At 38.1% G+C, this 15,712-nt stretch overlaps 1 protein-coding gene across 1 annotated transcript in view; it reads right to left on the bottom strand.

The window, feature by feature from the left end:
- sept9a (septin 9a) overlaps positions 1-10,381 on the bottom strand; it is an 83,189-nt gene extending 72,808 nt beyond the window's left edge. Inside the window, exons 1-2 of the mRNA XM_046865903.1 lie at positions 10,116-10,381; positions 4,246-4,320 (exon numbers count right to left, since the gene is read on the bottom strand). Of these exons, the coding sequence (XP_046721859.1) occupies positions 4,246-4,320; positions 10,116-10,134 (94 nt within the window). The 5' untranslated portion in view covers positions 10,135-10,381. The remainder of the gene's footprint in view (positions 1-4,245; positions 4,321-10,115) is intronic.
- Positions 10,382-15,712: the final 5,331 nt, after the last annotated feature.

The raw sequence follows: 15,712 nt of genomic DNA, 5'->3' as shown, positions 1-15,712 counted from the left end.
CTAGTGCCATTTGATTTTCGCCGCACCACCCTGCTTGTAATGTTGCGCTCTCGTTCTGTGTGTGTACGTGGATGATCATAAATGTATATCTGAATATGCCCTCTGGGCTGGATGGAAATGCTGTTATCCAAACTGTGTTTGATGAACATGACATTTTGGTGCATTGCTCAAGCCGAGTAAAGAAAAGAGTTTTGTAGCTGATTGGATTGTGGAGGCTGTTTTCTTTGTTCGAACACTAAGGGACTTTGACTTGTTCAACCATGACTTGGGGAGGGTCAAAGGCTATTTGACAAGCACACAAATGGGAGAGAAGCCCAAACACACCCAAGTGTAAAGACACACTTGTGTGAGCATGGGAGCTCATGCCACACCCTCTATGTCGCAATACAACTTCTATCCTCGACACAGCCAAGAGATCCTGCCACAGATCTGACCGCTTAATGTAGTGTCAGGAAAATATACTCTGGAAATTTTACTCTCAGCTCAAGTCATATACTTTATAATCATTGTAAAGAAATAAATATGTAAATGAAGCCTTGTGTAGAGAATTGTGAAGATTTCAAAACCTCATTATATCTATTTTTAAGTTTTTAACAACCGGTCATTCATCCAATTCCATCCTTTACTCCATTTTTTAATTAAGTACCTAACAGAATGCAACAGAATTTATTTTGGGAAGTTCCATTATAAAATGTTTTTTTATATATTATATGTTACCTGTTATGATCCTGACTGCACTTGTACGTTAATTTTATAGCCCGATTCCTACAGGTGAACAGCCATTTACCTCTTTTGTGTTGAAAACTCTTTGCTGTTTCCCCCACTGATGGATGGCAAAAGAATTGTAAAATCTTATCTATACAGCCTTAAACATCCCTGAAGTCTGAATCACTAATATTATCTACAAACTAGGACCCAAGTCTGGCCAACCTCCAATTTACTAGTTCTTACTGAGGCAGTTGATTAAACAGTCTAAGTCTAATTCTACATCCTTATAAGCCTCTGAATCTGATGTTTATCCAAATACTACTATCCTATCGTTATGACCCTTAGTGAAATCATACCAAGTCCTCAGAAAAAATTCTAATATTGACTATAGATCTGACCTTGATACCTAGTGATCTACAGAGTATTTTCTTGCCTTGGATTACAACTGTCTCCTATTCATCTTCCTTAAGCCCTAATTTCAAAATTCTTTCCTAGGCTGCCACTAAGGCGGCCTCAACAATCACTCGTAAACTATACTGTTCAAACATCTATAATGTGCTTCCTTTTGCAGAGTGTGCTGATTACTTCACTAGCTCTTGGTGTCAAAACCAATAACATTCTTTCACCCTCCAAGAGTCCGAGATCTCGGCAACACAAAACCTCAAAGCCATACTTTAGAAATACACCCTATCACAGTACTTTACTTCCTCAACAGGATGTCACAATATAAAATGTCAGTGCTGGAGTGTTCTAGTCCCTACGATATCTTTTACATTCCTCGCAGTCAGTCTTCAACCTTATCTCTGCTATAAAACTTTCATAGCATAGCTGTGGAACATGTTTTGACACAAAAAAACTTTTCTTCCTTTACTGTACCATTGCTTCCTTATTATTTTTCTCCTAAAATAAAAAAAAACGCTTCTTTATATATATATATATATATATATATATATATATATATATATATATATATATATATATATATATATATATATATATACACACACACACACACACACACACACACACACATATATATGTTTCAATTTCCTAACACACTTTTGGTTTCAACCCAGAACCCTTTTTAACTTCTTTGGGGAACTCTTGTTATACATATTTTAAGGGAGGATAAATTTAATATTGAATTGTATTTAAACAATATAAACTTTTTTATAAACATTTTTATGTCCAGTTCTGTATCATATCATATTTGAAATTTCAATCTCTGGAAAGATGTAGAGAAGGTGTAGGCTTGCAGGTCTACCTGAACTGCACACTCAACATCAATGCACTGAACAAGAAAAGTCACACAAAACTTTTCTTCCTACACAAACTCGAGTCTTTTATTGTGTACTGCAGACTATTAAGATTGTTCCGTTTATGAGGTGCACTGTTCTGTCACTAATAGCACTGGTGTTCCTGAACAGCTTATTAAGAGGTTTACACAAGAATATCCTTCATGTTTCTTTCCAGCAGCTCCTTTAGCTCTATACAATGAATAAATAATGGGGCTGATTCCATCCATATACATACTATGACATATCCCCTAATCAATCTCATCTCTTAGCTGTTGTAAATGTCTAAGTGTGGTTTTCTTCGACACGTTTCCATTCTTTTGCTCTGATGTTTTTTTTTTTAAGGAATGTGGGTTTTTAATATGTGCCCGAAATTCTTCTTCGGAGATAAAACTATAGCCTGAATTGCTGACAATGGAACTGCGAGGTGATGATGCTACCTGCTGTGATGCTCTGCTTTCCATTACAACATTCTTATTTAAATTATCTGTATTTTAAATTGTTAGAAAATACTTATTTTAAATACAGGTCATCTTCTTTACAATTACATTCTGAATGAAGTCTTATTTAAATTAAAGTTAATGTTGGTGTCATATCTCATTGCCCTGATCCCTGCTTTTATCATTCAGAACTGATGTCATGGAAATTCCATTTACATACGTTAATTAAATATAGTCCTCAAAACTCAATGGTTCCTTACTGTTTGCAGCAAAAACACTTTTATTTTTCGTTTTCATTGTTTTTACTTATTTGTACTTTTCTTTTACTATGAACCCAAGCTATACAGTTTGCTCCTCACAACCTACAAGAAATTGACATTATGAGTTATACAAAGTTTCTCAAACATATTTGTTTAGTTTCTGAGGATTTTATTTATTTTTCAGTCATTTATTTACCTGTCAGCTCTACAGAAAACTGCAACCCACATGGCCTACAAACACACACACACACACACACACACACACACACACACACACACACATACACACACACTCACATTTTGGTGAGGTTTTTTAAACTCTCTCTCTCTCTCTCTCTCTCTCTCTCTTTGGCTGGCTATTTAAAAGACATTCATGGTTGTTTCTCTGGTTCTATAGTTTTACAGATTGCCATGATGCTGTTAATGTTGTTTGCCTCTTGCCAGATTTAACTCAGATATTTGGATTATGTTACAAATTTGCCTGCAAGCCTTTTAGTAAAAACTGCAAACACTGCACCTGCATCCGTCTCAGTCTTCAACATACGACAATTATTTTTTTCTTGCACGACTGTATTTCTTGGTTTATATGAAGCACATTAAAGACACTGTTTTTTTTTTTTTTAAGTGCAACATAATAAAGCTTCACTTCCTCATGTATATGTTTATACTGCATGAATCTCAAATTCTGGTGCAACTCTAAAATGTTTTTAGACACAATGATTAATACTGTATATCTGATGAGAATATATCAAACATGAAAAGATCTCCCAAGTCTTAGAGGCATCACCACAGTTATTCACACTCACTCACACGCAGGGAATAAAAGAGCTAAAGTATTTCCATGAAAGGGGAAATGTCTTTTTGGTGAGGTTTTTTTTTAAACTCTCTCTCTCTCTCTCTCTCTCTCTCTCTCTCTCTCTCTCTCTCCTCTCTCTCTCTCTAATAAAATAAGAGTTTTTGGAGGAACGACATATGGCTGGAAAAAAAAAACATACATATGTTACATATACATATATATATGTGTGTGTGTGTGTGTGTGTGTGTGTGTGTGTGTATGTATATGCATGTATGTATATATTTTTTTTGCCAGCGATATGTCGTTTCTCCCAAAACTCTTATTTTAAAATATGTGTAATTAACTAGGAGACTCTTTACATGGATTGGAGTGGAAGATCTCATGCTATAAAGCTTTGACCTACCGACTGAACACTCATGAAATGAATTGAAATGCTGGCTGCACCCCAGGCCTCCTCACCTCACTTACATCGGTACCTGACTTCCCTCATGCCTTTGTGGCTGAATGTCCACAAATCTCTACAAGCACACCCCAAAAATCATCTTCCCAGAAGAAGGGGACTATATGTGGAATGAGATGTTCAAAATAGCAAATATATCCTTTTGTCCATATAGTGAATTTTATTACCTGCTAAATCATTCTTTACCAAGAATAAATGACTTTTAAATCATAGAAAGATTTAACAAATTATATGATTTAATAGTTTATTACTTGGTTTCTGATTCAGTGCTTTAGTATACACTTACCAGACCCAGTGGCCCCAGTAGAATCTCCTTTCTCTAGTCTCCTCAGCCTGCCACTGCTGGACCGAGCTGGTGGGCCTGTCAATATATAAAACGTTAATGTATTCTTCATCCCATTTCCGTTTTTTTTACACAAATCAGTTTTGACATCAGTAAACAGGTACCAACTTAAATTCTATAAACAAGATACACATATTCCTGCATTAAATGCTGTCATGGAAGAATTATATTCCCACCAAGTGGTGTACACTGCACCAGAGGTCGTTTGAGCTATTCTGTTTATAGTGTACATACATACAGAGATAAGAGTGTGTGCAAGCAGCAGCGTGTAGGACAGGGGATGAGACTGCACAAGCCGCAGTTGTCACGGCACAATTACGAGCCTCAACACAGCCAGGGTGACGCACGTGGAACCTCACTGAGAGATTTTGCCTAGATCTGACCCGCTGACAAAACCGAATACTTGATTTTCATTAGAAATGCTATATTTCTGCCAGTCTCACAATGATGATTTTACCATCATGTCAATAACTGGGGTATTATTTAATTATTTGTGCTGTTACTATTCACACCACATGAGGGCACAAGATACAAGTTTAAGATAAACGAGTTAGGTTTTATAGTATAAACATTATGAACAGTCCAATTTTCATTTCTATTATTAATATTATTAGTGGTAATAAATATACAGTATCATGTACTGTGTATTTATAGTGTCCCATCTCAAATGATTTCATGATATACTGATTCAACAAACTGAGATGTTGATTAATTATGTATGAATAAATAAATAAAACATTATATGCTGAAATATTCAATGCAACAGCAATTTACTAATAATAACGATGCCAAAATAGTGGGATTGAAAAATCTACAATAAACAAAGTTTAGAGGAACTAAAAAAGGCCTCAAATTTAAAGTGCAAATATATTTCTTAGTACATATTTTTTGCCACAAGCATGGGCTTCTAGCATGGCACTCATCTGGTTTTGCTGACAATCATGCCAGGATGGGTGTGATTTTCTTTCTTTAGATATAAGTATGCTGAAACTGGCAGCCTGCTTTCCACAGATTTGTGCAAAGTATTTCTGTTGCAGTGGAAAGTAGCCCTACTTTGTACATATTTTGGTACAATTTAACATTAAATAAATAAATCAGATTTCATAAGAGGTAAAGTAAGCCATGGTCTCGGCTGAGGCAGATATTCCTTTTGTGAAATTTGCGTCAGCACAAATCTTTACTACGTTTCTCCCGTGTGTATATATATATATATATAAAATATATACCTTGTATCCATAAACATACCCTGTATATACAATTTTTCCTATATATATATCTTTATCTTTATATATTTTATATTTTACATAGTTTATTGTCTTTATTTATCAACCTGCTTTTTCTTAGTTTTATTTCTTCTCCCCATCCTATTCACTCATGCCGGCCAGTCGTACAAAGCATTTCACTGCATGTCGTACACTGTATGTATGTGTATGTGACAAATAAGTTCTAATGATTAGTTCATGGTCTGTTCCCAGGCTGGTCATACTAATAGTCTGGGGCGATGGTTCAAATCATAGATCCTGAAAACAGTGCAAACAACAGGGCCTCCCCTTTCAGGCTCTTGATAGAGGCAGTATTTGTGTAAGAGGTGGTCCACCGTTTGTACAACACACCCACAGAGATGTACTTTGTGTTGTTGCCACATGCCACTTTATTTTACTAGGAAGCATTACCCTGTTTCACAACCGCTCCAGGAATGATAAGTAAAGGAAGCAAAAACATCATTCAGCACAAGCATCCGTTAAAAATCCTGCAAAGCAATGGCACAAAATCCTAGTCCTGGCCTTGGTCTTGGTCTATTAGCACTCCATAATGAGTCAAATCCTATGTTAATGTTATCAGAAGACGACGATGTCCAAGGCAAGAATAAGCTTGTTGTGTGATCATAAAACACTTATTACTTCTGGCCAAACTAAGCTGAATCTGACAAGAAGAGATTTGTTTTAGTGAATAGAACGAAATCTTGTACTGACAGGAATTTTTCTTCCGTGACTCAAGGGTGCTGCTCCATCATTATCTCCAGGTTTATGCATTGTTTAGCGTATATATATCAAGCCGCTGCTTCAGACCACGCGTGATTCAGTCTTAAAGAGGTAACAACACTGATAGCAGGTAATGACAGCAATTAATCTGACAAGTGTCCACACAGCTTGAAATACCTACACACTTATAGTTCAAAGCTATATTTCATGTGCCTTGGACAAAATGATGAATTTGTACTCAGCTATAATAACAATATACAGTATTTACAGAGACTAAGCTTAGGGACATATCAAGAAACTCCGAAGTGCTTGATGCACAAGCAAAAAGGGGTGGGGTTTATTCATGGCACATTGTCCGGGTTGATGTTGGCTGAATTGAGATAATCTTTAACATGAGTCTTATTGCACTCCTGGCAGGCCTGAGAAGCGAGGGGCCATAACGGGAGCCCGCTACATTCCTGCGTCTGCACATAATAATTACAAAGCACACAATCTGGTTTCAAAGAAATAGAGATGGGTGGGGAAAGAGTGAAATAAATAAAAAGGGACTGAGTAAGTGAACCAGAGGGGGAAAGAGAGACACAGGGAGAACCATCTGTTCTTCTAAATTCCATCCCGACTCATAGAAAACAGAGCATCTAAGCACAAACACCAGAGCTCTCTAGTGCAGAGCTGAGATGCTTTAAGAAAAACTATTACACAAATAACTGAATTCGATGGCTTCTGTAAAAACGTGGTCTGTGAGCTGACATCTATACGCCACTGTATGGACTTTTCAGAGCCAAAGAAACATCTTTAGAAAAGAAAAACAGCTTTCAGTTATATTATGTGCTCCAATTTATATATTGGAGCACAGAGGGAAAAGGGCCTTGCTCAAGGGCCCAAGAGTGGCAGCACGACGATAACAGGGTTTAAACCCCTGACCTTCCAATCAGTAACCCAGCCCCTTAACCACTGAGCTACCACTCCCCCTTTATATTTGTTTTTATAGAATCATTATCTGTATGATAGAAACATTAGTGTAAAAAATGTTTCATAAATCATAAATTATAACACCAATCATAATATGCAGAAGTTTACTCTGAAAAACTCAAATATAAAATCCATCTAATTTTCATCTGAAATTTTTACTGGAACTGCAGAAGTACATAGGACATAGGACACTGCTTTAAACAACATTTTAATACCCTGTGACTTTCCAGGAGGATTATCTTTTATTAACGATGGGGAATTTCCATTTAAGAATGGCAAACCCATGCACAATAAGTGTACAAGTGAACGTTTTAAAGTTCTTTGAAGCATTATTGATTGAAGAGATCACGCAGAAACATGCAGCTCAGTGCACAGTGTGTGTTCTGTGTGAGTGTTATGCAGTTGCATAAATTATTATTTTTATACAGAAATACGTTAAAAATATGGTTTCAATATTTTATATATAGGCAAAAAGGAATTTTGACTTGGCAACCCATTAGGCAACCTTCATAAGAGCATGCCCTTCAAGCTCTGCGTTAAGGTCGCAACCTTGATTTGCACAACTTTTTCAATTCACTCGGTTGAAATTCAGTTCAGCTGCACATCTCAGGTGTCAGTGTGAAGCTCTTAGACATGCCTCCTAATCACGTGTATTTGTATGTGTTTAAAACGTGCACATTGTGAAAAATGTATCTCCGTACAGCACTGTCTTAATTCTCACATCTGGTGTTGCAGTTTCTACACTAATAAATGATTCGCAAAGACTCTTATTGCAGACTCTTTAAATAAGCCTTTGTGATAGTGAGAGGCATTTTATTTCTGTTTTATGTACTTTGTGACAAAATAAGAGAACAATTTCTAACTGTTATAACATAGGTGGTAACGGGAAATAACCTCTCCCCTTTCTATTTTACAGGAAAATTCTTATTTCTCCCAAAATTAAATGTTATTAGAGATATATAAAGTGTTGTCTTTTATTTTACTGTACATTGAGGTATAAGAGGACTAAACCACTTCTAGATGATCTGATATAAGCAAACAAAAAATTCAGGGCATTAGACCACCCTGTGTTATACTCTTGAAACTTGTGTCGTGTTTTATTAAAAGAATGGCTGCTTTTACTTATATTCTGCTGAGTGTCATTTGAAGTACTTGTCTCCCGAAAATGTTCGAAAAAGCTCTAGTATTTGGATTAGGTTTACTCTACACCAAAATCACATGGTTCTGGCAGTTAACCACACTGTCACTCTGTTGAAATCTGAGTGCCCTAATTGCTTTTAATTCTCAACCCATGGGTAAAAGCTCTGCCAAACTCTGCAGTCGCATGGCTAATCAATATTCAGCACACTGTATTTATACGTGTATAACTTTTTAATATTAACCTAACGAGCTTGCGGTTTATCAAGTGTGCATGCACTGGAACTCAACCAGACCATGTATGATTTCTCTGGCTATAAATAAACTGTTAACTCAATGGTGACAGATCAGGTGAGGCAAAGGAGGAAGAAAAAGTACAATAAAAAAGCTATCATTGCTCAGAAGAGCTCGGAGGAAAAGATTACTCTCTAGTGGGCAATCCTCCAGGAAGGGGATTAACAAAGACATGCATTCATCCTTCTATAATGATTCCCTTCCTGTTGAGTATGTGGAATCCCTGACTGATTCAAAGCCTTGCGGCAAAGAAGTTCGGATGTGTCACGCTCGGTCTAAGAGGAATCTGTCTACATTCTCTACAGGTTTTAGTTTCCGATATTCACCACCTGTAATGTTCAAGCGAATATAGGAATGCTGTTAACAATCATATCTGGAGTATAATGTTTACACAAGACCAACCATCATGTTACTTATTTACCAGTAGTGCTGAGTGCTGAGTAGTGCTGAAGATATTTTCTCAGATTTTTAAGATCTCTCTTATACACACACACACACACACACACACACACACACACACACACACACATTGTTATGGTTGTTGTCTTGTCTTTTTTCTCCACTGGTGAACTGAACTACTCTACAGCCAATGAGCATACAGTGGATAAAAAATAGATAAATGTGCATGTGTGTACCTGTGTGTGTGTTTGTGTGTGTGTGTGTGTGTGTGTGTGTGTGTGTGTGTGTGTGTGTGTGTGTGTGTGTGTGTGTGTGAAAGCGATAGAGAAACAGAGAGACTACATGATCCAACATGTGTGCGAGACTAGTTGGGTGTGCTGTATCAATGACTTTGGCGAACCTTAAGAAGTTCTACATTCCAGCCAAATAAGTGTGTACACAAGGTGTACTAAGGGGGTTATGGCTCTGTACTGATTACAGAGGACAAAGCCTTTCTCATTTCAGGTCCATCACGTAACCGACCTGGTACGAAGATCTGGTATAACAGACAGTATACCTACAAGACAATGCTGAAGCACCTCCGGCTGATAAACGCTAAGATATATTCCACCAATAAGCAGAATCAACAGGAAGGTGTCTTTCTTAAGTCAGTAAGACAGGTCTTTCAGCAAACCCTCATGCACAACAGAAAATGTCAGTGTGTTGATCTAAAAACAACAGTGACATGTCATTATTTTCCTGCACACATATCTCTCAATAAGGAACTAAGGGTTTGTGGGGTTTGTCTGACACACCCTGTAGGTAAGAGTGAATGAGATAAGCAGGGTTACAACCTTTTGTAAGGGTTTATCAGCTGAGATTGCCAGCTTCTCCAATCAATTACATTAAATAACATATAACATTATATTTATCCCATATTTATTCTCATGTAACAGGACCACAACAGTCATAGATACCTGTGCAAGCAAAGCTTGGGGAAAGTGGCAGCTCATAAAATCTAAAAGCCAGAAATGTTTACTATAAACTCACCTGAAGACGACTTCTTCATTTTATTCCCACCTGCGGCAATAACTCAGATATATACTGTAATATCACACACTTCCTAAGGGTTCAAGGCAGCTGGAGGTCCGAGGATTTTTTTCCCTACAGTTCTCACGTTAACGCATGTAGCCCCGCCCCCTTTCCGAGTCAGGAAATCGCTGTAGGGTCGAGTTCACGCTGATTGAGATCATGGACAGCTTGTTAAAACCACCGCACAAAAATGTACCGTATCTTTTCGCTTACAGTCAAAGCATGTACACCTGAAGACTGACTCCGCCTAGGACAAAGAGTTGTACACACCTGAGTTGTGAGCTGTTGTGTTTTTTTCCTCTCCAGTAAAATGCTGAGGCGGTTCCACTGTTACTGCGCAACAAACTGGCATTGAAATGGTGGCATCAGTGGTGGCAGCATATATATATATATGACATCACACCTCGTTCAGTAGTTTTCTTTTTTGTTTTGTTTTTTTTGTTTTGTTTTTTTAACTATAACATCCAAACTATAAATAGACAAGTATGGAATTATGCAGTAAATAAAATGTGCTCAACCACCCAGAATATGTTTTATATTTTTATTTGTCTAAATAGCACCATTTAGCATTCAAGACAGCTTGGCAAATTCCTGCAATTCTGTAATCAAAATCATGAGGTAGTCACCTGGAATGGTTCTCAATTCACAGCTGTGCCTTGTCAAGAGTTCATTTGTGCCATTTCTTGGCTTCTTAATGTGCTTTAGTTGTCTTGTGCAGAGAAAAGGGTGAGTACAGGGTCAATACTACTAGTGCTACTGCAGCTGATGTATAAATCCATATTACGGCTAGAAACACTAAGTTAAAGAAAGAGAACAAAAAAAGTCCATTACATCTCAAGAACTTTAAACTATCCTCCAAAACCATCAAATGCTGAGAGGAAACAAGCTCTTATGGACCATCTCAGTAATGGAAGACCATGAGCTACCTCTGCTGCAAAAGATAAGTTTATTAGCATTACCAGCCTCAGAAAGGCTACTGTAAAAAAAATCTATATAAAATATATTTTGGTTTGTTTAAGATTTGTTTGTTTACTACATAATTCAAGAAATATTCTTTAATCATTTGGATGAAAACCTTAGACAATAAGACAGAGGCCTACGATTGTATAGGGTCTTTGGATATGGTAGCATCAAATTATTAGTTACCTATTAGTTACCTTCACTTGAACTAGGGGACCCAAACCTCTTACAACATGACAGTTCCCCTGTGCACAAAACCAGCTTTATAAAGATAAGATATGATAAGATAAGATGTACATGGGCTGAAGTGGAAAATCTTTAAGCTCTTGCCTGCTATAGAGCACTGACCTCCACCCTATTGAATACCTTTGGGATGATTTGAAATGCTGATTGCACATAAAAATATTAGGGCCAGGTGTCCACAAACATTTGTCTAAGTATATACATTTTTAGGTACACCCCCAATACCCCCCCCCCCCAAACCCCCAAATGCAATTGACTTTGCATGGTTTAAGATAAGTTCAGCTGAAGATTAGAAAAACACATTTTTGTGATAAGGATGGGAGAAGGGTGTAAAATTATTTGTAAAACCTTAAACTTTTCTTCTGTGCTCTCCACCAGAGGACTTTATTTCTTTATCCCAATTGGTGTTTTTTAACCTTTTGTGAGCTCTCTCTGAGATATTCTATGCACCGAAATCTCGCTAGATGGCACCATAGGAAGACCTTTTAAACCAGCTTTCACTCTAGAACAGGGGTCTTCCACGTTTTTTAGGTCAAGGACCCCTTAGGTGATGGGACATGGGGCAGGGACCCCATGATACAAAAAAGTGTCAAACATAGCCACTGATATTAATAGAAACCAATCATATTACTCTTGATATATTATGTTAAGACAATTAGAATTACAATATATTTCCAAAAGTACTGGGTCACCTGATCTGCTATATGTGGTTCTTTCCCCAACTGTTACCACAAAGCTGGAAACACTTAATTGTATGGGACGTCTTTAGATGTGCTATAATACAATTTTGCATTTACTTGAACTTAGAAACCCAAACCTCTTGCATGGCAGTGCCCCCTGTGCACAAAGTGAGCTCCTTGAAGATGTGGTTTACACGCTTTGAAGAGAAAGATCTCGAGTGGCCTGCTATAGAGCTCTGATCTCATCTCTACTGAAAACTTTGGGATGAATGTGAACACTGACTGCACCCCAGATCTCTTCTCCTACATCAGTACCTGCCTTTCGTAACACCTTTGTGGCTGATGAACAAAAATATCATAATCACACGCCAAAATTTAGTGGAACAGCTTTCCAGAAGGATGTAGGGAATTATAAGACTTAATTGGGACTAAATGTGGAATGCAATGGTCAAAAATCACATATCATACATACATATCAGGTGACCCAATACTTTTGGAAATATAGTGTATGTTGTTGTTGTACATACATCATTGTCTGTCTACTTTTATATATGTTTTTAATCTTTCAAAATATTTATGCATCATAACAAACATAATTTGCAATAAAAATCACAATTTATTAAGTTGTTCACAGTTGTCTTTTATTTTAATAGATTTGCTGTTTCATACATTTTCCTTTTACTATCAGGTGCATAGTTTGATACATTTACATGAACTTTAGCTTTTATTATAAAATAAAAAAATGATTTGAAAAGGCAAAATAATATATATTTTTTTACCAAATTTCCTTTAATAATCAGTACAGTCTGAACAATTCCAGGGTGAAGGTGACTCTCGCTAAGGATGGACTTATCCACATTTATTTATTCATGTTTTCTAAGAGCAAATCGGAAAAGGAAATGTTTTTTCTTGTGTTCATTTCTTTGGCACTGTCCATGTTCTGTTGCTAGTGTGAGTCTAGTCTTCTTGACTCCGTGAAACACTTTTGGAAATTGTTTGTTGCCTTACTGCACTTGACCATTAAAACAATAACTACTCTAAACTCAGGTCCTGCTTTTTGTCCAAACAACCCGTAACATCTGAATGGTTATTGTTCCCACACTCCCCTAGGCCTAGCCAAGGTGGGAACGTAACAAGTGGGGGCTTGACCGGGAGCTGTTTGGATAGGGTTGGTTATTGAATTTATGGTTTATCGAGTGTTCTGGTTGACCGGTCAATAGTCTTGACAACCTTTGAACTTCAGCTGTTTGTTGCTTCTCCAAGTCTGGATATTTTTGAGAAGTGTCGTAAGGATAACCTATTAGAGCTAACTGTTTACTATAGTGTACCAGTTTCTCGGAGTCTGGTGAAAAAAGAGCTCAAGAGTAAGGTTCTTGCTAAGCTGTGTGAATCAGGGGGTCTTAATGTTGTGGCTAGTGGTGTGGAATCCACTGATGTTGGTTCTGGGAATTTAGGTGCAGAGATGGTTGAGCCGATGGTTGAAGCCAGAGCTACCTTACCCCGCTTCGACCCATTATCTCCTTCTTTGTCTGCAGGATCAAGGGATGAGGCCCGTGCCAAAGTGCGCATTGCACGTCTCCAATTGGAGGCTCAAGAGAAAGCAGAGGCACGTAAAGCAGAGATGGAGTTTAGGATAGCTGTGTGTAAGATGGAACTCAAGGTAGATCGGGAAGTCCGATTAAGGCAAGTGGAGTTAGAAGCGATGAAGATCTCTTCAATATCTACTGCCCACTCAGATAACCTGTCTTCCCCTCCTCCGCCACTGTCCTCTCACTTATCTCCTGTAAGGCCTGTCCCTATGCCTCAGTCTGCTTACTCTGTCCCAGCCACACCTGATTTTGAAGTTAGCAAAAACATTGTGTTGGTTCCTCCTTTCCGAGAAAGTGAAGTAGACACTTATTTCGGTGTTTTTGAGCATATCGCTATAGCCTTAAATTGGCCAAAAGGTGTGTGGTCTTTCTTGCTTCAGTGTAAGCTTGTTGGAAAAGCTCAGGAAGTGTGTTCTTCGTTGTCCCTGGAGGATAGTTTACAGTATGAAGTAGTTAAAACGACTATACTCCGTGCTTATGAGTTGGTCCCTGAAGCCTACAGGCAAAGTTTCAGAAACCTTAGAAAACGTAGAGTTTGCCCGAGAGAAAGAAACCTTGTTGGACAAGTGGTGTGCTTCTAGTATAGTAAATGATTTTGACTCCTTGAGGGAGCTTATGTTCCTTGAGGAATTTAAGAATTCCCTACCTGATCGTGTTGTGGTCTACCTAAATGTTTCCTCTGTTTCAGAAGCTGCTGTCCTCACAGATGAGTTTGTGTTGACTTATAACGTCTTCAAGCAGACTAAGATAGAACCGTCAATAACCACTGTTTAGCAGTTAAAGACGACTCGGTCTAGTCGGTCGAATTCCCCTGGATGTTTTTATTGTCATAAGCCTGGCCATGTAATTGCAAACTGCGCAAGTTCAAAGCAAAAGCAAGACAGGCAGAAACAAGCTCCTAGTCCTACCCAACGAATTGCACTAGTGAAAACCCTTAGTCCCGCTTCAGATTTCATTGGACCAAATTTTGAAGAATCTGTTAATATATGTTATTAGCCATTTGTAACAGACGTACATGTTCTTTAGTTGGGAAAGATCAAACTCTCGTACCTGTTAAAATTCTTCCGGATACTGGCCCAACTCACTCATTTATATTAGCTGATGTGTTATCTTTTTCAGACAAGTCCTTCTGTGGAACACATGCCTTTTGTAAGGGGATTACTATGCAGTACATTAAAGTTCCTCTTCACTATGTGCACTTGAGCTCAAATTTAGCTACAGGAATCTATAAAGTAGCGGTATGTCAGTCTTTACCTGTGGAAGGTGTTACTTTCATATTAGGGAATGACATAGCTGGAGGTAAAGTCCTTCCAGTTTTAGAAGTTCTTGAGAGTCCTGCTGACAATCTCTTACCAGATGATCTGTCACGTGATCACCCCACATTTTTCCCTGTATGTGCTGTGACACTTGCTAAAGCTCGTTTTTTAGAAGATGTGGTTGACATATCAGATTCGTTTCTTGCTATAGATGATGCAGAGTCTGCTGTGTTGACTCCTCCCATGGCTTGTTCTTTCGACCCAGTGACTTCTATGAAAATATAGAGCACAGATGTTTAGCTTGGTGAGTTACCTATTAGTCGTTTACAATTTATTGATGCTCAAAACGCTGTGTGTAGTCAGGAAGAGTTGAGCAAAACGACCAGTAGCCTATTTTGTATCTCTTAATGCGGAACCCAGCCATTAGGGGTGCACTCTTAGTGCTGGTCCCAAGCCCGGGTAAATGGGGAGGGTTGCATTAGTAAGGGCATCCAGCGTAAAACGTGCCAAATCGAATATGCGGATCACAAATAAGAATTTCATACCGGATCGGTCAAGGCCCAGGTTACCAACGACCGCCACAGGTATCGTTGGCCAACAGGGTAGCGGTGAAAATTTGGCTACTGTTGGCCGAAGGAGGAGAAGGAGAGGAGGAAGACGTCTACAAAGATGGCAGGGAAAGGAGAAGTGTAGGAGAGTGGAGGTTAGGGTTGGTACTTTAAATGTTGACGGGTAACTTTAAATACTATTACGGGTAAAGAGAGAGAGGTAGCTGATATGATGGAGAGGAGAAAGGTAGATATGTTGTGTGTTCAGGAGACCAAGCG

Source organism: Silurus meridionalis, chromosome 14 (genome assembly GCF_014805685.1).
Source record: "Silurus meridionalis isolate SWU-2019-XX chromosome 14, ASM1480568v1, whole genome shotgun sequence".
In the NCBI taxonomy this organism is placed as follows: domain Eukaryota; kingdom Metazoa; phylum Chordata; class Actinopteri; order Siluriformes; family Siluridae; genus Silurus; species Silurus meridionalis.
This window is presented reverse-complemented; position numbering and strand designations above follow the sequence as displayed.